Source organism: Lygodium microphyllum, chromosome 20 (genome assembly GCF_053477565.2).
Source record: "Lygodium microphyllum isolate KBCC chromosome 20, Lygodium_microphyllum_v1.1.10, whole genome shotgun sequence".
NCBI lineage: Eukaryota > Viridiplantae > Streptophyta > Polypodiopsida > Schizaeales > Lygodiaceae > Lygodium > Lygodium microphyllum.
In genome coordinates, this window is record NC_141154.1 from 6,979,960 (window position 1) to 7,003,095 (window position 23,136).

A 23,136-nucleotide genomic window follows, 5' to 3' on the forward strand; every position below is an offset into this window, starting at 1 on the left:
GCAGCGGGCATCACTCGATCGAGTTTTTGATGGCGAAATGGAAACTGCAATGCATAAAGCTTTTAGATGCACACACCATCTTGCCAGAGGCAAAGCTACCATTGGCTTCTACGTCCATAGAGATAGTTGAAATACAAGCTGTAAGCAGACAGGATTAGGAAGTCCTAATCAATAGTGACTCCTTGTAGGTTTCAACGATCATAATTTTTTCTTTTCGTTGAGTTTGAAATCCAGCTGTATACCGGTTTTTCCAAGTGTACACAAGTTAATAGAGTCTGCATCATAAGCCTAAAATTGAGTGCATCACAGAGACAAAAGCTAGGCGATTTAATCTAATAATAGCAGACATACTGTGGGATATCCCCCTAATTGCCACCATTAGTTCGAATGATCACCATGATGAATTGTTAAAATCAAAGGTGATAAGCTAAGGGAGATTAGTTTGCTAGTCTGATTTAGAATGCATGTGGAGGTGGAGTTTATTGCAATGGTACTTACAGTCGTTTGCTTTGTGCTAGTGTTGCATAGGAGCACATTTCGTATAAATTCAAAACCTATGAACTCTTTCCAAACTCTTCTTACATAAAAAACGTGGTCATTGAAAACTTAACCTTTGTTTCAAAGTGGAAAGATGTAATTCATTGCAGGAATTCAAAAATAATCAAGCAATTCATGTGTCTTTTTTTTTTTTTTTGAGGACACTTTTGCCTTTTCTTTATTCGTGTGATATGGATTAACTCCTAGTATTGAATAGGGTTTAGTTACATTTGTTCATGTCGTATGGATTATTTCCTAGTATAGAATATGATTTCGCTAAGCACACATCAAATGCTTGGCCACATTTCTTTGTACAAACATGCAAGTTGGCATATTGTGCTAGCCATAGATAGTGTGCTCCCCAAAACTTCTATCCATTAGGTGGCAATGCTTAGATGCAAGGGTAGAGCATCGAGCAACCTTCTTTATGTTGTGTTGCTATTTGGCATGGCACTAAGGCTTTTGGAAGTCGGAGATAGGGTCTCACTTGCTTTCCTTAGTGTCTCTTCATAATGACCCTCTCTAAGTTAGGTTTTGAAAATGTATCCTTGTTTTGATTAGAGTTCCTAGTTCCTTATTATGAGTTGTAGTTAATGCTCAACTTTATATGTTTACATCATAGTTAATAGTGAAGACCAACAAATGTAAAGGAAGTATGTAATGACCTTGAGTCGTATCATTGAATGCTTTTACAAGACAAGAATAGGGCATGATATTAGAGTTCTAGGATGTTAGCAAGTATGCATTTAGGTGTTTCCTCATAATGATACAATAGATTTTCTTTGGCTTGAGAACTTAGGAACATAGTAGCCATGATTTGCTTTTCTTAGGTTAATTTGGTAAAACTCTTCAAAATCACAAGAATTTGTACAAATTTGACAGAGGTTATTGATATAGAATTTTCCTTGGATGCAGACATAATTAGAAGTAATAAAAGCATTTGCAATGTATAAATTTATAAGCAATCATAAGGCCCTTGCACTTATTATTGGTTTGCCTATTTTGAGTACTAACAAAATTTCATGTTCACCATAAAACTAATCCTTAAATAGTGTAGTGTTTCAGGTGTAGTGTGTGTGGGCAGGTTTTTTCATATCCTTGAGAGGTCCCAATCTTTCCAAGGTTGCATTCCCACTATTACTTGTAAAGACGTTTCATTCACTCTTTAATGTGCGTTAGGGAAGAGAGGTGAGTTTGGGTTTGTCTTTGTATAGGGCGATGGGCTCTTGTTGTTTGGGTATACAATATTAGACAGATCCACCAAATAATTCCAAAAGACATCTTTGTTTCAAAATGCTTGCATGTGTGCTTATTTTTGAAAATCAAACTACCAATGGAAAGAGTACCAATACAAGGTAACATTTTATGGAGTTTTCAAAATGATTCATATGACATCAAAGAAAAGCATATGTTTTATAAGGTTCACTACGCTTATTTTACAAGCTCTTTATCAATCCCCTATCTCTTTGTTGAGGTAATTGAAGGAGAAGCCTTGGGTAAAGGTTCAAGTATTATTTGTTGGGAAACTAGGATATCTTCCATGTGGGTCATCAACTTTGTTGTATATAATTACTAAGCCTTACCTTATGGGAAGGATTACTTCAATGGATGTTGCTTTTGGCAAGAATTTGATTACAAGGTGATGCATTCATTGGCAAAGGAGTATGCAATAGTAGATTTCTCAAGTAGGTTGGAGGGAGAAGATTCTAGAGAACTTATCAATGATCATCGACCAATGCTAAATTATTTGAAGCTCAAGTTGTTAATGCAAACTCTTACTATGATCATATGTTACAATTCGTTATCGTTGGCTTTTACACAATAATGAGACTTTTGATAGAGGTCTTATTATTTTCAAGATATTCAAATATGTCGCCTAAGTTATCTTGCATTGCACCGAGCTTCCTTATGCTCTTTCTCAACCCTATTGTGCACTCTACCCAAGAAAGAAAAAAAATGCAAGAATAGAGGTGTCTTGCACTCTCATACTTACCTATCATTTTGTACTTGATAGTCAAAAGGCTTGCAAATGGCTCCACAATTTGAGTAGTGTTTCTCCATTTGAATTTGCTACTCCATTACTTTGAACCCAATCCATGAATGCTCCACAAAGAGGGAAAGAAAAAGAAGGAAGAGGTAGAGAAGAGCTTGTCCTAATAGTCACTCACTCCCTCACTCACTCACACTCTCAGAATCACTTCCTAAGGTGCATGCATGCTTGGCCCAATTGGAGGAGAAGTTGATTATGGAGGTGATTACTACTAATAAGAAGATTGAAGACAAAGTCAAGGACATGACAACAAGAGTGCAAGAGGATGTACAAAAGGAAATTAATACAAGGAAGTAGATATATGAGGTGTCCCAAATATTATTTTTTCTATAGTTAATGAAGTTACATTGCAAAAGAAGCTTGAATCTCATGCATGATTAGGAGGACTTCTTAATGGGTGGCATAAAGAAACACAAGAGGAATAAGAGGATGAAAACTATGAAGAATATCCAGAGTCATGTAGGTTAGAAACTAAACTAAAGGCAATATTAGAGAATTGGGGTTTTAAGTGGGCGACACCATGACACATCACCAAACGAGGGAATAGCCAAGCACCTTGGAGTTTGGAGAAGTATAATATGAAATTGAAGCACTAAAGCAATCAAAATGTTTCAAGGGAGCCACATAGTGGATCATCATAGATGAGCTCACACCAACACAACTCAAAGCATGACTAGATGAGATTGCCAAGATGAAAACAATTGGAAAAGAGGGAAAATGGGTAGTTTATCGAGGTGGTCAAGCCATCATAGAAGAGCTTAAAAAGTCTAAGCATCAAGCTTCTTTAGGGTCATTACCTTATATAGTAACTCTTGTAGCCTTAGTAGTTCATGTTTATTTGTGCCATTAGCAACACTAAAGTGAATTGTATATGGATCTTGAGTTTTTCATCTTGTCCTAGTTGCCTTTGGGGCATCTTAAGAGACATTAACATCACTATCTTTCTTTCTATCTTTCTCTGATAAGGTGCACAAGAGAATAAGGTAGAAGTAAGGAGAAGGGAGCTCTTAAAGTTGCGCACACAAGAATGAGATCCTTTTGAAAAAAAGGACAAGTGCCTAAAAAACATTATCTTGAAGTCACTAAAAAATTGATACATCTTTCAAAGCGACTCATGTTACTTGTACTTTGACTTTGACTTTATCTTTGAAAGAATATGAGTTGAGTGATGTGTAGTGACCTTACTAGAGATCAACAAACGAAAGGTGTTACCAAGTGGTATGTGGAATGCTATATAAGAAAGACAAAGATCAATATCGAAGAGATGTATATCCAAGTTAAAAAAGTTTATTGTCCTTCAAGAAGCATATGCAAGAATTTCAAGAGGACATTTTTTAGGGGAACTTATAGCTCAAAAAATACTTTAAGATGATTTATGGTGGCCAATAGTGTTGAATGAGGCACATGACTATATATTAAGTAGTGTGTCAATCATATGACACACATAAAGGAGGGTCAACTATAGCTATATGGAATGCAAGATTATATGATATTACCATTTAAACCATTCTAAAATTTGGGAATTGATTTTGTAGGACCAGTTAATCTAGCTACTAAATATACACAAAAATGGGGGATTGATTTTGTAAGATTGGTTAATCAAACTACTAAATACGTGCAAAATTGGTATATTTTGATATGCATCGACTATTGTAATAAGTGGGTGGAAGATCATGAAATACAAGATAAAGCAACAAGGAGCGTGTCTAAATTTCTATATTGAAATATTATAACTAGGTTTGAGTGTCCAATCGAGCTTCTAAGTGATGAAGGCAAGCACTTTATGAATCATGTAAAAGATGAATTGACAAGCACACATATGATCTTGCATAAGAAGTCAACTTTGTACCATCCTCAAACTAATGGGTAGGCTAAAATCTCCAATAAGTTTCTACTCCAAATGTTGAAGGAGGTTGTGCACGAAAATAGGAAGGATTGGGATGTCAAACTAGACTCTTTTTGTGGTGCATTCATGGATCAAATTTGGAGGTATGGAGTAGTGAATTTGAATTGAGGAGCACTACTTGTATCATGGAACTATTTGTACGCCTTTCTAGTTTCAACCCCAACACAATAGGTAAAGGTGAGCTCACAACACCTTGAGTCTAGTCTTGTATTTTGTGCTTTCTTGAGGAGTGTATGGTTGTTGGGACAGAGTGTAAGGAAGCTCGGTGAGGGATAGCTTAGTCAGAATAGTTGAAGCTCTTAAAAATAATAAGATCTCCATCCAAAGTCCTACTATTGTGCATAAAAGCTAACATTTTGGTTCCATTGTTGGGACCAAGATAGAGTTAACCAAGGAGCTTACACTCTTACCATGTGGGCAAAATAGGAGGTTAATTTCTCACTTTGAAACACGTAGGGCTAGATAGAAAGGCTGGATCAATAGAGTGGATTCGATGGATTTAAAATGGAAAGATTGAGATGAATAGGATAGGAATATGAGAATGGAAGTACTAAAATCAAAACTCAAAAACAAAGAAGGTTGTAATATTAACCTTGTTGTCTTATGCTTGCTTAAATCTTTGTATAAACCACAAGACGAACACAAAAGCATGCAAATAGTAAAGGGGTAGTCATGACCATGAGAGGGGTTAGATATCAATATCTAATACATGATTGGATTGGACTATTAGTCTGACTCAGATATAAGTTTGGGATAGTTTGAAGAGTTTTTTGCTTTTTGAATTAGGTTGCCTTCTATGTTATGCGTTTTTGCTTTTTAGTCTCTTCCATTGACAAACAAGAGGTATAGCTCTTTATCATGTCGAGTCATAAGAAGGGTTGGCTATATTCTTGTGAGAGGAAGTGTAGTGTGAGGGAGGAGGCAAGCTTTTGCAAAAGAAAGACTATTGTGGCAAGCAAGTCTACTATTAATCTGCATCCAAAAATTACTTTGAAAAGAAGAGGTATACTTGACCATTGTTACTTGAATTCATGGTACAATTTGATTTAATTCTCTATGTAGAATTGATGGGATTTCATGAGAGAAATTTTTGAGAAGGATGCTTGAGAAATTGCATTAGGGAGTAGAGAAGGTGATTCCTTGTTGATCAAGGCCATGTGGAACTTTGGGATGGCCACAAGCTAAGAACCAAAAGAGAAGGATAGAAGGAGAGGGTTGTAACTATGCCTTGGCAGCCCCTCAAGACCACATGTTGACTACTATTTTTTTTTGCGAGGGAGTAGGAGGGGTGCGCTTTCTTACCTTCTTCCCTCTGGTGACCACATAGACAATGAGCAACTTTACAATGGCTACGTAAGCAATATAGTTAGAAGGCAGGTGGAGCTTTTATGGTGGCTAGGCAAACATGACTTGCTTGTTTTGATTGAAACCCTTATCTAGCATAATCACAAATATCATGACCTGCTTGGTTATGATTGTGAGTCTACCTTGTTCTTTTTCTTGGTACAGAAGTAGCCTAGAATGATTGTGATGCATGTTGGGTATGAGCATATACCATGATCACGATCAAGACTAGGGTTGACAAAGGGTTCAAAAAAGACTATGGAACCATGAATCTATATCATGCCATGTCAATCTACTTGCTTAACAAGACTGAGTTTGTTCATTAGGGGGAATATGGACTCCAAAAGGGCAATTTAGCTTAAGGGTTAATAACTCTTCTAAAGATTTGAGGTGGACCAATGAGAGAGGGGGTGGTGTGCACATTTTATCCATTCCCTTTTTCCCTTTGTCCCTACTACTTATAGGCTCGTTCCCCTATGTCCCCTTTTACAATTCAACCCCCTCCCCCCACTTTTATCACCCCATCTTAGGTGGGTCCCATTGGGCGTCCAAAAAGGTTACCCAAAATTTGGAAATGCCCTCCCCCTCCAAAAATGACTTTCTCCCTACGAAAACCTCTTTTTATGACATGTGTAGTAAAGAAATGCAATTTTTGGTGTCTTTTTGCAAGACATGCTTCCAATTTGGTCATTCTCTTACCTTCATTCCACAAATCTTCTTAGCTTTCTATACTTTGCCATTGCCATACGACCCTGAGCTTCTCTTAGCCATAGCTACACAACACCCAGCTTCTATCTTTCTTCCATGGTCATTCTCTTACTTCCATTCCATAAATCTTCTCATCTTTCTATCCTCACATAGTCATAGCCATATAGTACCCATCCTCTCTCTTTCTTCTGAGCATAGCCATAGCCACACAACTTAGCCATAGCCACCCAACACCCAACTTCTCTCTTTCTTTCATGGTAAATTTTTTTCTTCCATTCTAGAAAAATTATGATCTTTCTATGCTCACATAGCCATAGCCACATAGTCAATGAACATGGCAAATGGGAATGAGCACTGTTCAAGAAGGATTCATGGGTCTACATGCAACCTTGAGTAATAGGACCTCATTGAGTATGTTGTCGTGGTGTACTGCACAATCATTGGAAGGGCAGAGTGCTTATGTTTCGCAAGGCTTGAGATGGTGGTCTTGTTGCATCAGTTTGATATGTGTATGATGTGAAGGACTTGAAGCTACCTCCAAGAACTATTTATAATTCTTCGCCTTGAATTGTAAGTCACTGATTTTATGTTCTTAACTTCTCATGTGTTTTTGAGATTTTTACTTCTTCTCTCCTATCAGACATTTTCCATTCGAATCTTGTTGAGGATCAGCCTTTGGGAAGCTTGTCTAGGATATACAAAGCTTTGCATGTGAGGTGGGTTGGGTGCACAAAGTTGACATCTTTTCATGTAGAGTGGTTGTCTCTAGTGTTACCTTTTGACTTGATTGTACATGCGCTTCTATTACTGAAAGCAAGGCAGTGGATTCCCTTCTTCGAGTCCATTGGAGACATGGGACAAGAATTTGATATTCAAATTCATATACCAAGTGGAATGATTGAGTCAATCACATTGAGTGATTGTCTGAGTCTCTTAAGTCTATAGGAGCATCTTGTCTTGATGGGAAATGTTTGTATGGAAGCCTTAACTTCTATATTCATGGTAGAAAGGCAAGCTTGTTTAATATTGAATTTTTTTAATTTTAGTTACATAGTATTTCAAATCTTATTTGATTTTTTTAAAGACAGACAAAAGCATGGAGAATATTTATATGTTATCGAGTGCTTTGCAATAAATCAGAATTGGTGTGCAAAATGATGTATAAAAAATTAACAATGAATAGATTGAAAGATTTTATTTTTTAATTTTTAATATATATTTTAGATTAACCAATTTTCTAAGTTTTAGATTGTCATGTGATTTTATTTTTTTTAACTTTTTAAAAATCTATTAAAAAATTTAATGGATTTTAAAAAATTAAAATTTTAAGTCCATGACCTATAAAAACCATTCACTTGGTCTCATTTTCATTTTTTAACTTTCCAACCACTTCTCCTCTCCCAAGCATCCTTGCACTTACCTTCTACGCCACGTCTTCCATGATGGATTGCACTCTTAATAGCTTCATGCAATTTCTTAGGGCACAAAATTCGTTGGGAGATAAAATCTTTACAAGATTTGTTGTCCTAATATCAAGTACTATAATACGACGTCATGTCGCTATGCGGACACAATGTGAGAAAACTTGGAGAGCATTATCATTCAACTTTCTTATGAATCTAGAGAGTCAATGTCATCTTAGTCATTAGTGCTAGTGTCCATAGTATGGTTAGTTCCAAAATACAGGAATTTTGGACAAGTTTAGCGTATTTTTGATATTTTGGATATTATTTCTTGTAAATATCTAAAAAAGGTGTAGAAAACTTCTGGAATAGAGTGACATGCAAAAAGCAAGTGGCTTTTCAGCCAAATTTGGGAGATCTCACGTACAAAAGAAGGGGCTTCCAAATTCATGTGGCATGCGATGCAGCAAATAACGCTCTGAATAAGGAGAAGAAGGAGTGATCCAATCAAGCATCCTTGGGTTGTATCCCCCTTTCAAAGCCAACGAAACCATTAGATTTGTGATCTGAGAAGCAAAGAAGAAGCTAGTGTTTGGTGCATGTTTTTTGTCTACCAGGGAGCTCTAGGAGATCAAATGCTTGGAGATTGCTTCTAAGTATTCTTCAAGATAAGGATTTTGCTTATCTTCTCAGGTTTTATCAATACATAGTGCTTTGATTCATTGGGATTTGTCTTTATCTTGTGTACCTCTATGTGCAAGACTGAACGCATATCTATGAAATGGGCTACCAATGAATGGAGAGCATTGGGGTTGCTATCTCAAAATGAAGGCATTTTAGGCCTCTTTTATGGGCTGAATATTATTGACACTATGGGAAAAATTTCAGTAACTATACAAGCAAAAAATGAGACTAAAAATAAAGTGTTGTCAGTATGTTCTTTGGACATGTATGATGTTATATCATTGTTTGCTCAACAAAAAGGATTACAATGGGCTGAAGAAGTTGTGGAGACAAAGTATATGATGGTTGATAAAAAGGTGAAACTAGTTGCTTTGCCGCTTCCACCAAATTGTGAGGGTATGTATGAGAAGTTATCAAGACAGCCAAGTTTATGGGATCCTAAATATATAGGTCATCAGTTTACATTTGAAACATTACATGAATTGAAAGTTGATGCATAAGGGTTTCTTTTGCCTACTGAAAGAGATTGTTTTATGTAGATGTTGGCTAGGCATGGGAAAGCATTTGCATTTCAGTCAATTGAAATAGGTTATGTGGATCCAAATGTTTTCTCTCCTATAGTAATATTTACTGTGCCACATGTACCATGGAACTTGAGGCACATTCTAGTGCTTAAAGCTTACTTGCCAAAGCTAATGGATTTGCTAAATGAAAATATTCACATGAAGATCTTGGAGCCGTCTTTAGCCCCGTATTCAAATCATTGGTTTACTGTGCCCAAAAAGAATGGGTATTTGAGATCTACTCAAGATATGAAATCGGTCAATAAAGCAACCATAAGAAATATGGGTACAGGTCCTGTGGTTGATGAATTTGCAGAGGCTTTTGTAGGCAAAGTGATCTATTCTTTGGGTGATATTTACTCGGGGTATGATCAGTTTTAGCTTGCAATTGAAGCAGGGATATCACAACCATGAAGACTCCCTTAAGGTTAGTATGGATATGTACTCTCCCGTAGGGTGCGACAAACTCTCTGGCGCACATGACAAATGCTATGAATAGGGTACTTAGGGATTTTATACCACAATTGTCAATGCCATTCTTGGATGATGTTCCAATCAAAGGATGTGTAGTGGATGAAAAGAATGAAGAGATGGATGCTCATGGGTGCAAACAGTTTGTTGCAGATCATATTGTTGATTACGAAAGGATTTTGATGCATCTAAAAGAGGTGCATTTAACTCTTTTTGGCTTTGGAGTTGAAGAGGTTTTCATTGTTGGGCATATGTGTGGGCCCTATGGGCAAATGGGATTGATAGAATGCAAGATGTATACATGAATGTGTTTGAGGTGTGCATATTCTTGGGTGCATGTGTGTTCTATTTGATATGGATCCCTCACTTTGCATATGTAGTTGATGCTCTATATTAGCTACATGTGCAATATCAGATATATGGAAAGGTCAAAGGTTTCACTCGGAAATGAAGCATAAAAAAGCATTGAAGAAATTGAAGCGGCTCTTGAAATCTGCTCCTACATTGAGAAAGGCTGATTATTCACATGGGAAGCCTATCATTATTATTGTTTTTTATATGAGCCCATGGGATTGGATGGGCAATTGGGCAAGATGATTGGGAAGGGCAAAAATATACAATTTGGTTTGGTACAAGTATTGATTGAACGATAGAGAAGGTATCCACAGGTAAAAAGAGAATTATAGGGAATTGTGACAGCCCTTAAATGTGATAAGGAGTATTTTATAAGTGCTCGTGTAGTCATTGAGACTGATTGTTTACTGGTCACTGGGTATGATTATGAGTTTTGCTACCTCAGACATTGCTATGCTGTAATGGATTTCATACATCAAATCTTTGAACCACCTTGAATCTCATCATATTGCAGGAAGAGATAACCTAGTGGGGGCAGACATGTTATATTGGGCATGCTATGAGAATGAAGATGGGATGATGGATGAGAAGGAAGAAAATGACTTTCTTGCAATTGAAAATGATGTTTTTATTGGTGAAATTGAATTGGCAACCATTGTAACTATAGGTGTACAACTCTCATGAACGCAAGGGCAACATTAAATGCAATAAATACAACATATGGTTTATCAAGTACAAGTGTTATAAGAGTAAATTTAGCAATGTAAGGAGTTGCTACAAGACTAACAGAAGCTTAGACATCAAAGAGAAAAGACTTTAGATGTTATGTATCTTGTGTAGAAGTGGAGTGGGAGCTCACACTCGATCGCCAAGAACCATGGAGGACCGCTTATTGTTTCACGTATTTCAAGTGAGCTCTAATGGTTATCTCTCACATAGTCGATGCATTTTCAATCCTATGATTGTAGTGATCTTACCTTAATGCCCAAATGAGTAGCCTCCTCCCTCAAGCACTCCAGTAGCTTCATGATCCATGATGCAAGCTCAAGCAAGCTCAACCCTCTATCTTCAAGCTCCATCCACCTTAGCCAGGTGTACGAGATGAGAGAAAATAAGAGAAGAGAAGAAGAGAGGAGAAGATGGAGAGTTTCTCCACCATGGTCCCTCACCCTCACACAATCACTCCCTTACACTCTCACACTCCCTCTCTCAAGTACAAGCACAAGCACAAGCAAGAGGAAGAGAAGACAAGAAGAAGAGAGCTACTTTTGCCACACCCCAAGAATGAGCTTCTCATTCACTTTTTGAGTTTATATACAAGTCCTAAATCCTTTGGCCACCCATCCCCTTTTTTACATGACCGGGCATCTTGCCAAGGTTCTCTTTTCCTATTCCTTTCTATTTACCTTATCCCTTCACCTATGCCGTCTAGATTTTACAATTTGCACAGGAGGGAGGTTGGCGCACTTTTACAAAATTTTAGGGGTGTCTTTCATTTAAAAACACACCTTTCGTCTTTTGCATTTTTTGAGGTTTCCTTTGCATCTTTTGCCTTTACTCCTTCTTGTTGACTTTATTGGGTTCACATTTCAAAATTTTCTTGGATTTATTTTTTCTTTTCTTTTTTATTGTCTTGCACTGGGGTTAACATTATCCCCCTTCTAGTTGAGTGTTAGTCCCATGGCACTTGCAGGTCTTTGTTGTTGAGGGGTCAGTGAGTTGAAGGGTGGTTGATTGGGTCAATGATAGGGCCTTCTGGAGATTGGTCATGGAAGAGAAGCTTATCGAATGATTGAGGTGGTTGAGGCCGAGGGTATGTCAGGCCTCTGAGGTCGGTGGTTGGTTACCTTCGTCTTTTCTTAAAAGGAAAAGAAAAGTGCGTTGCTTAGGGGTGTGTCAACCTTACTATGCGGTGTAATGTGCTCATGCTAGTGGGACTGGGACCTAGGTCAAACCAAACCTAGGTGTTGTCCCATACTTGAGAACCCGGTTGGTGCATAAGGGAGGTGCGATGGGTGAAGCTTAGGGAGACATATCTACTAATCATAGGTGAGTGTAACCTCCCTATGTATATCCTTCCCTTGATGTGCTCTAAGCGTGAAGTGAGGAATCAAAAAGGGGCAAGGGGGTTAGGGATGAAGTCGTTTGACTGAGGCCATTGGATGCACCTAACTTGAGGACCCCTAGGTGTAGTGATTGTGGCGCTCATGTAGTGAGTTTCTTGCTTTCTCTTGTAATTTTCTTCTTTGTTTTCTTACTCTATTCTTTTCCTCTTTTTTTCCTTTTTTTTTTTCGTTTGGTATTTTCTTTAAAAAAAAGTAAGAAAGAACTACTCTTCATCATCATGGTCAAATGAGAAGAAGTTGGGGGCTTGAGGGACTTGCTAAGGTAATCTATTCCATGCATATACCATTTTAGGTTCATTATAACTTGGAGAGGAGTTGTGGACAAAAATGAGTGGTTGCACTTAGTGAAGTGGCTGTCGTTTATATCCTTCAAGAGGGCCATGAAAAAGGATGGTAAGAGGGCATCTTGCATCATCAACCTAGCCATGGCTCAGCTATCTATGCCGACATTAAGATCAAAAAATGGGTGCGGGAGGTGGTATTCTTGTGGTGTATGATCCTGTTTAAGTAGTACCCTAAGTAATATAAGATAGTTACAAGTAGTGATAAAGGTGGCATCTGGGCAATAAGTGAACTCATTAAGAAAATGGGCAATCGAGTCTCGTAAGTCATTCTTGGAGAAGGTCAGGGAGTCCTTCACCTTGGTGGCATTTACATTGTATATTTTTAAGAAATCATATCGGTCGTGGATGTTAGGGTTGAAATCCACCTCTATCCTTCTTGGATATGGCATGTATGTGGGGTTGTTTCTCTTGAAGGGTAGTATGTTACAAAATGACATCTAGACATCCATGTTGCCGTCCCAGATTCTCCTCCTCCACTTTGGTTGGGACTTGTAGCCTTTCACTATCCTGGGCACCTCCATGACTTTGTTTTCCTAGTAATCAAGTGCTTCCATTCCCCATTGTGTTGGATTCTTCTCCCTCTCTTAGTTCCACCTATTGCCAAGCCTTCCTCCCATGCTTATCACCTCCTCCACCACTTTGGTTGATAGTACTCTGCATAGTGTAGGGGAATTTGAACTCGAAACCACACTATGAGCTCCACATTCCAATTCACTAGAAAACAATCTTCTCGTGGTGGAATGGATACTTTTGGGGCTACTATTAGTTGGGCTTTTAATCCTCTCCTTGCATGCTCCAACATCCTCATTCTCTTCTTCTTGATTTGTGCTTTTCTCTCTACAGTGGTGCCCACCTCTTGCTGCATTTCTGGTCATGGAGAGGGAGGTTTGTAGGACTAGCTCCTCGTCTGGCTGCCCCATTTCAAATTCTAGCCATGCTTTTGGAAGTGGCCTCTGAAATTTCATCTTCTCTCCTAGGCTCTTGTGGCTCTCCTTCCTTAAAGCCTAGTAGGTCCACATCTTGGACCGTTAGGCCTGTCCTTTTAGCAAATAATTTATTTGATCTTGTTGGCTTAGGCTGGTAACACAATATTACTGAGTTTGGGAATCTCCCGATTCCCATTTTTTGAATACAAAAAAGGTGGCACTCGGATAACATGCCCATAAGTTTCTTAAAACCATATGATGTGACCTATCATTGGAAAGTGCTTAAAAAATGGAATCTATTGAGCTATAGAGTGCTCGATTTGGAGTTATAGTGTTCAAGTTATGACAAATCCAAAGATTTTACCACGTGTCCCAAACTTATGAAAAATTTCAATATTCCCCAATATGGTGTTTGGTCCCTTCTCCTTGCGGTTGAGCACACAGCCCATGCCTTACAGCTTTGCAGGTGATCTCCAGCTTTTTCTTTAATGTCTCAACGGTCTCCTCCTCTTTGATTGTGTGACATCTGAGATAGTGGTGAGAAAGGCACGTTGTTGGGCTTCCAATCTTGTCTGTGTAGCCTCTACTCTGCTTTCTGCTAATACTCTGTTCCTTTCTACAAGGGCTAGGCAGCTTGCCAAGACTTTCACTCTCCTTTCACTCTGCGTCACCCATTCTTTGATTCTGATGCCAGGAGGCATATTTCACGGTGGATTTCGTGCCACGGTGGATTCCGTGAGGTTTTACAATGGATTCTGTAAACTTTGTTGACTTGAGGCTCATACACAAAGTGGATTCTTTGTGCGAGAAGTAGATGGGGATGCCTATCCTTTTCGGGTGTTTCGTTAATTTAGTGTGTATATGGGTGATTCCATAGCGGGTGATCTCGCAAAATACATATTAAATTAATAAACATTTATGAGTTTAGAGTGCGCACTCGTGATAAATTAAGGTTAGGATTGATTTCTAACCAGTTGATTTATTTATGTAGCTGAAGACTTCTAGGTGTTCACTTTTGTCGATTTAATTATATTATTTTACTAATGATTGTGAATGCTTTAGTTGATGTGTAGAGATAGCAGTAGTGGCGGAGGAAAGCATTGGAGGATAGCATGTATTCGAGTTATCACTTATATTTTGATGGGCGCATACCTTAGGCATGGCGCCTATATTTTGTCGCACCTATTTATTAAGGCGTTGGATATTTATTTATTATTTTGTATGCGCATGGGCGCACGATTATGATATTTTTATTTAGACATCTTATTGGGTATGCCTGACTCTTTGGGCGCCCGCCCATTAGCTTTATTTCTATTTGGCACTAAAGCAAACTCAAAAGCCAAAAGCGTGCTATTGTGTAATTTGGGCTATTATTTGAGCTTGAAGATGATTAATACATAAAATACATGCTTTGTGGAGCGCTCACATAAGGCATGGGGGGAGATTGCACCCAATTGGTCTCTTGTTCATGTCGTGCATGCTTTCTACCTTGAGTTTTGTGCAAAAAGTAGAGTTCTTTTGTTCTTGGGGACCTTCCGGCGCTCACTACACGAGCATACATCATCTGATCTGTGCACCAATGGTATCAGAGCGAAGCTGAGATCGAGAGCTTCCAATCGCTATCCATCTTGCACGAAGGCGGAGCTCCTGGAATGATCGAGCTCTACAATCAGTTTCATCGCGAACGGTCGATACGGGTGGATTCCTGGTAGTCAAGAACCTCTGTCTACAGCCTCTGATCGCGAAGGACCGGCCTAAGGAAGCGGAGGACCACATCAATATCTCCTTCTCCAAGTCATTTGAAAATAGAGACAATAAGTCTCATCTCCATATCCACAAGTTCAATAAGCTTTAAAATAAAGCTTAGGGAGTTAATAGTAAGCTTTATAAAAGCTTACTTAAAGAAATTTGATCGACCAGTATCGCGGCATGCTGACGCCGTGATCAGCGGCGGAAAAAACGGCCCTCTCCCTAAAATTCGTCGTCAAATTCAGATTAAGTTATAAGCTTAATCAACTAAGTCAGAAGTCAATAATCTACAAAGTCTATCAAGTCCTGCAAGTTTCGTTACTCTGCAAGTTCACCAAGTCAGCAGAGATTAAAACTGACGAATTCTAAAAACTCCCATAAGGACTGTTCCTGCGTAGAAGCACAGAACCGCAAAGTTGTTCCCTAGAAGACTCTGTTCGCATACGCAGACTTGCTGAACCAGTTTCCGCACATGCAGAAGGTCATACACAAATTTTACGAAGACTTCAAATCTCGCAACCGCAAAAGTCAAAGACTGTGAAAGCCAAACAAAAATTTATAAGTCTTGTATACGCGACTTTGAGCTACGCTCATCCCGCTAATTGGATTTTGAGAGTATGAGGTCTTTTGAATTTTTACATGATGATGGAACAAAACATGAACGATTTAATGGTTGAAGGCGATCTTCCTGAACCTACGATGGAACAAAAATTGGATTTAATTATGATGCAGCTGGATGAAGAACGAAGAGCCCGACAAGCTTTGCAAGTTCAATTGGCCAATTTGCAAAGATTGGCGACAAAGATGGACCACAACCCAAAGATCTTATCCGATGTACCATAGGTGCGACTCTCGAAGCTCAATCCATCCGCAAAGAAATAAAGATAAGTAAAAGAAATTTCAAATTTCGTACTTTCAATGGAACTCGAGATGGAAAAACTGTTCTTGCATTCATCAGTCAAATTGATGATTACTTTCATGAAGAGACATACGCTAAAAAAGACAAAATTAAATGTGTCACTAATCATTTAGTGGATCGAGCATCTCTTTGGTGGACCGTGGTTTGTAAGAGCATAGATTGTCCCACTACCTGGGAGAGTTTCAAAAAGAAGTTTATGCAGAATTTCCTTCCTCCACAATTCCATGAAAAAGCCATAAAGCAATGGGACCTTCTTCAGCTAAGAGATTGTGAGCCTATTTCCCAGTACACCGAACGTTTTTGGAATGTCTTACTGCAACTACGCATGCTTGAAGACGTACCTGAAGCGACTCACAAGCACAAGTTTATGTCTGGATTACTTGGGCATTCCTACGCTAAAGTCAATATGTTCAAGCTTGCAACCCTTGAAGATGCAATTTCTTTGGCTCATGACACTAAAGACAAGATTCAAGGAAGAGACAAGCGTCCACAACAATTTCAAGCAAATGGTAACTATAGTTCTAAGCAATTCAATTCAAATTTTAGAAGATTCAATCAAAGTCGATTTCCTTCATCATCTTTCCGTAAGTCTTGGACAAAACCACCTGCTTTGCTATCAAATACCAATCAAAACCCTAAGCCATCCTCACAGCCAAATCCTAATATTCCTAGACTTCCTGCCATTGCAAACAATGTATCCAAAGCCAAACCTATAGTTTGTTACAAATGCCATAAACTTGGACACTTAGCAGCCAATTACCAATCAAAGAAGCCACCTGTCCATATCAACTATCTTGGAGCAATGGAAGATGAAGAACATGAGGAAATGCCTGACTTTACGAAAGATGAGGACGACATTACTACTCCTTTGGATACTTTACCAGGTATGCCAACTCCACATTTTTTGTTGACAATGAAATGTTTAGTACATGGAGAAGAAAAGCTTATTTTGCATGATGATGGTAGTACACATGCTTTTATTTCTACAAAGTTAGTGAAAGAATTGAAATTACAAACTGTTCCTACGCATTATCGCATTAAAGCAGCATTCTTAGGCACAAGGTATAATCGAACACAAGAGGTGCATGATTTAGAAATTCAAATTGGTGAATACACTGAAAGAAGGAATTTCCTAGTTGTACCTTTATAGTCCAGTGATATTATCCTAGGTATGCCTTAGCGTCATCAGCATAATCCTGACATAGATTATTCCACGCATTCAATTAAAATTCATTTTCATGGAAAACACATTACATTGCATGGTATGCATGCATCCAATAATTTTTCACTGCTTACTCATACTCAAGCTAAACGTGCATTACGTAAAAGTAGTAAATCTTATCTAATTTGGGTGAATGAACTTTAAGCTAAAGAAAAACATATGCACCCTAGGCATAAAGAATTCCTTGCACAATTTAAAGATTGTTTTACTGAAGATTTACCACTTGGACTACCACCTTCACGTCCTAAAGATCACAAAATAGATTTAATTCCTGGAACACAACCACCATGTAAAACACTATATAGGCATAACCAGATTGAACAAAAAGAAATTCAAAATCAAGTTGAGGAATTATTAAACAGAGGATTAATTAGACCTAGTAGTTCTCCATTTGGCACACATGTTTTATTGGTAAAGAAGAAGAATAATACTTATCGCATGTGCATTGATTATCGTGCCCTAAATAAGATTACTATAAAGAATAGATATCCAATTCCTAGGGTAGATGATCTTATGGATAAACTACAAGGTTCTACCATATTCAGTAAAATAGATCTTAAATCTGGTTATCATCAAGTGAGATTAGATAACTCTGATATATTCAAAACTGCATTTAGAACACAATTTGGACATTATGAATTTTTAGTGATGCCTTTTGGATTGACTAATGCACCTGCTACATTTAGTAGAATGATGAATCACATATTTTTGAAATATTAGCATTGTGTTATAGTATTATTTGATGATATCTTGGTATTTAGTAAAAATGAGAAAGAACATTATGAACATCTGTCTTTGGTTTTCAAGTTGTTGAAAGATAATCAATTGTATGCTAATCCAGAAAAGAGTAAGTTCTTTCAAACAGAAATTGAATATCTAGGTCATATTGTGTCATCAGAAGGTATTAAGGTTGACCCTAAGAAGATAGAAGCAATATTAAACTGGCCTATACCCAAAAATATGCATGAGTTACGTTCTTTTCTAGGTCTTGCTAGTTTTTATAGGAAGTTTGTGCAAAATTTTTCATTACTTGCTTTGCCTTTGATTAAACTTTTAAAGAAAGGTATTGTTTATCATTGGTCTGATAATCAACAAAGATCTTTTGATTTATTGAAACATGCATTAACCCATGCTCCTGTATTACAACTAGCTGATTTCAATAGACAATTCTTTTTAGTTACTGATGCTAGCGGATCTGGAATAGGAGCTGTACTTATGCAAGATAATCATCCCATAGCCTATTCTAGTTGTAAATTGAAATAATCCGAACTTAAATATTCCACTTATGATAAAGAATTATTAGCTATTGTACAAGCTTTAAGACAATGGAAACATTACTTACTGGGTTCTGAGTTTATGATTAATACTGACCAACAAAGTATTAGACATCTTCGTAGTCAACCCCAAATATCTGACTGACATATCAAATGGGCAGCTTTCATTCAGAGTTTTCATCCCCTTATACAGTATCAACCAGGTAAAGAAAATGTAGTAGCTGATGCTTTAAGTAGAAGACCGACCATTCATAATATCTCTGTCATATCATTTGATTCTCTAACTCCTATGAAAGATACTTATCATCAAGACGTTACTTTTCAATTTGATTGGAATAAATTATTTGAAAATAACTGGATTCCTATTGATTCACTGTCTTACAATGATGGATTCATGTTTTATGAAAAGAGATTATGTGTTACAGTTCCATTTAGATCTTTTGTTTTGAATGAGATTCATTGTCCTCCATATCAAGGCCATAGAGGTATTATATCTACTTGGCATACATTAATTGAAGATTTTTATTGGCCACATATGGACACTGATGTATCTAACTTTGTTTCTGAATGTTTAGTTTGTCAAAGAGTTAAGAGACATCATGGTAAACAATATGGTTTACTTATGCCTTTATCTATTCCATTAAGACCATGGTAAACAATATGATTTACTTATGCCTTTATCTATTCCATCAAGACCATGGGAACAGATTCCTATAGATTTTATTACTGGTTTACCTAACACTAAAGCTAACCATGATATGATTTGGACTGTTGTAGACAGGTTTAGTAAACAAGCATATTTTATTCCATGCAAGAAAACTTTAACAGCATCTCAAGCAGCACAATTGTTTTTGAAAACTGTTTTCACTAATAATGGATTACCAAAAGTTATTATTTCAGATCGTGATTCTAGATTTTGTAATAATTTTTGGATTACTTTGTTTGCTAACCTAGGAACAAAGATTGATTTCTCATCTGCATTTCATCCTAAAACTAATGGTCAAATAGAAGCTACTAACAATACTATTTTAGATCTTTTATGTTCTTACACTATTTCTAAACCACAGACATGGGATACACATCTACATTTACTTCAGTTTGCATATAACAATATCCCACACACAACTACAAAGAAAGCACCGTTTGAAGTGATTTATGGTTATAGATTGTCTACACCTGTTGTAACTTTATCAAATAGAATTTAGAGTGCTGATGATATTGCTAATATGCACGTTACTATTTTTGATGAGGTTAAAGATATGATTGCCAAAGCCCAGCAATGATATACAAAACAAGCCAATAAGAAAAGACAAGCCATGAATTTCAAAGTTGATGACTATGTTTGGTTAAGAATAGAAAAATGTAGATTAGAAAGTGTAGATAAACACCCAGTTGTGAAATTAGCACCTAGATTCTATGGACCATTTAAGATCATTCATAAAATCAATGACAATGCATTTAAGTTAGAACTACCACCACATTGGAAAATCCACAACACCTTTCACATTAGTTTATTACGACCCTTTAGAGGCCAATTACCTGTACACATTTTTTATGAAAACCCACCTTTGCTAGATGAAGAGACTAAAATCCTTGAGCCTGAAGCTATCATAGATACTGACTTTATGACCACTAGAAGTGGCCGTAGATATTCTAGATATTTGGTCAAGTTTAAAAACCATCCTGTTGAAGAGGCCCAATGGATGCACGCTAGAGACTTAAATGCTTTCCTCACATTGAGCTAATAGCAATTGAGGACAATTGCTATCCCACCCAGGGGGTATGATGCCAGGAGGCATATTTCACGGTGAATTCCGTGCCACGGTGGATTCCGTGCCACAGTGGATTCCGTGAGGTTTTACAGTGGATTCTGTAAACTTTGTTGACTGGGGCTCATACACAAAGTGGATTCTTTGTGCGAGAAGTAGATGGGGATGCCTATCCTTTTCGAGCGTTTCGTTAATTTAGTGTGTACATGGGTGATTCCATAGCAGGTGATTCTGCAAAATACATATTAAATTAATAAACGTTTATGAGTTTAGAGTGCACACTCGTGATAAATTAAGGTTAGGATTGATTTCTAACTAGTTGATTTATTTATGTAGTTGAAGACTGCTAGGTATTCACTTTTGTCAATTTAATTTTATTATTTTACTAATGATTGTGAATGCTTCAATTGATGTGTAGAGATAGCAGCTGGCGGAGGAAAGCATTGGAGGATAGCATATATTCGAGTTATCACTTATATTTTGATGGGCGCATACCTTATGCATGGTGCCTATATTTTATCGCGCTTATTTATTAAGGCATTGGATATTTATTTATTATTTTGTATGCGCATGGGTACACGATTATGATATTTGTATTTGGACATTGTATTGGGTATGCCTGACTCTTTGGGCGCCCGTCCATTAGCTTTATTTCTATTTGGCACTAAAGCAAACTCAAAAGCCAAAAGCGTGCTATTTTGTAATTTGGGCTATTATTTGAGCTTGAAGATGATTAATACATAAAATACATGCTTTGTGGAGCGCTCACACAAGGCATGGGGGGAGATTGCACCCAACTGGTCTCTTGTTCATGTCGTGCATGCTTTCTACCTTGAGTTTTGTGCAAAAAGTAGAGTTCTTTTGTTCTTGGGGACCTTCCGGCGCTCACTACGCGAGCATACAACATCCGATCTGTGCACCAGATTCTCTGTATCATTTCATCTAAGCTTTCATTGTGTCTTTGAGCTAAGGCCATTATTGTTGGTTCTTGCTCTTTCCAATTTTCAGTTATTTTCTCATTCTCCTTCAAATCTGCCTTGCTCTTCCATCTCCATTAGCAGCCTACCTATCATTTCATCTATCTGTCTTTGATGCTTTTTTGCTTCTTGATATTTCTTTGCTTCTTCTACTGTGAGCTAATCCATGGCTTCTTGGATTCTGTCTATCTGCCCTATCAACTCTTCATTTGTACAATGAGGAGTTTGTGCTATCTTTGTAGGCCAATTAGTTCCTAATGCTCTTCTTCAAGTGCTTTTTGCCACTTATCTTCTTCTCCTCTTTTGCCTTGAGCTCTATCTTCATCTCACTTATCTCTTTTTTATAGCCCACCACTTGTCATGCTCTCTCGAGTTGTTAGGATGCTAGTGTCTTCTTCTCAGCCTCCAACTTGACGACTGCTATTTTCTTATTCTCCTTTGCTTTCTCTAGCTGTGAGAGAAGCTCTTTGACGTATTCATCATAGCTTATGGAAGGCGGCACGGTGGTAGGGATGGAAGTAGCAAAGGCCTCTATCTTTTGCCCTTTGGGGCTTGTCTTGACTCAGCATCTACAGCCTCTAGTCTCTTAGTTCCGATCATTGGGGTTCTTGCACTTACATCCATGGTTGTCTTCTGTGCCCTATCCACTAGGAATCACACCCAGTCCATGAGATTACTGGCATCTACATTGGGTGTAGTGCTTTGGGTAGTTGTGGTAGCTGGGGTAGTCGACATGAGAGTGGGTGAGATTGGATGAAGCAAGCCCTTACCCTTGCCTTCTGTCTTGCTGGGGATGGTATGATGTCTGGCAGTTGGGCACTAGTTCGCGGGCCTTCTTCCCTAAAAGGGCTCATGGCATCCAACTCCTCCTCCCTAGAGCGTTGCTCTACCGACATGTGGATGGCCCTAGCCATGTCCTCATCTTCTTTCCTTGTAAGCTCTTCAGCCTCTTCATTTGCCTTTCTTCTTCTCTTCTCTTTGACTCTCTTAGACTCCTCTTCTATCTTTTCCAACTCAGCTTTTTCCTTCCTCATTCTTTCTTCTTCAATCTTCTTCAACTCTTTTTGCACCTTTAGCAAGTCGGCTTTTTCTTTCTTCCTTCTCTCTTCTTCAACATTTTTTTGGGGAGTCTTTTTCTTCTACTTCTTAGCCCCTCCTTGGCTAGAATGTGTCTCCTGCTCTCCTTACTCACTCAGAGTTCTCTCGCTAGATTGTTCCTACTTATGGAAATGTGACTTGTCAAGTGTCTCTCCAACTTGTTCTTCACCTTGTACATCTCCCACTTCCTCCTAGATGATGGCTGCCAATGCCTCACCAAATCCTATGGTTGAGGCCTTGGAGGATGAATTCTTTCTTGCCTTAGAGACCAAGGACTCTCCATCTGCTAGTCTTCCACCTGTGTCTAGTGCTTTTGCTAAGGTTTTGATTTTTTTTCACACGAAGTCATTCAAGTTCACTTTGTCTAGGGATTTGGTTGCAATGCTTTCCAACGTTGGTATGTTGATCATGCTCATTAGTGCATTGTTCCTATGACTAGAGAACAAGGCATGCACCATCTTCACTTGCAACCGGACTTTCTGGTCTTGTATATTGGCGAGGTTGATGCTGTCATTGGTGTGGACCAAAATCTTGTCCATTCCCACTATGTTATACATATCCTTTTTGGGCAATCTCTCGACTTTGTTGGCCAGGCCCAATGCTTTCTCCACCAACTTGAGGCTCAGCTTAATCTCCACCTGGCGAGTTTCCTCTCCTTGCCACATAGTTACAGTGCCACGGTTCCTGTTAAAGGTTTGAAGGAATTCTGTAT

At 38.0% G+C, this 23,136-nt stretch overlaps 1 protein-coding gene across 8 annotated transcripts in view; it reads left to right on the top strand.

The window, feature by feature from the left end:
• The window catches only part of LOC148018669 (uncharacterized), a 42,860-nt gene that overhangs the window by 16,330 nt on the left and 3,394 nt on the right, over window positions 1-23,136 (top strand). Inside the window, exon 7 of one of the 8 annotated variants that reach the window (XM_087701383.1) lies at window positions 20,768-20,854. In XM_087701383.1, coding sequence (XP_087557509.1) covers window positions 20,768-20,854 — 87 coding nt within the window. The other 7 variants (XM_087701381.1, XM_087701382.1, XM_087701385.1 and 4 more) reach the window with 7 other exon arrangements.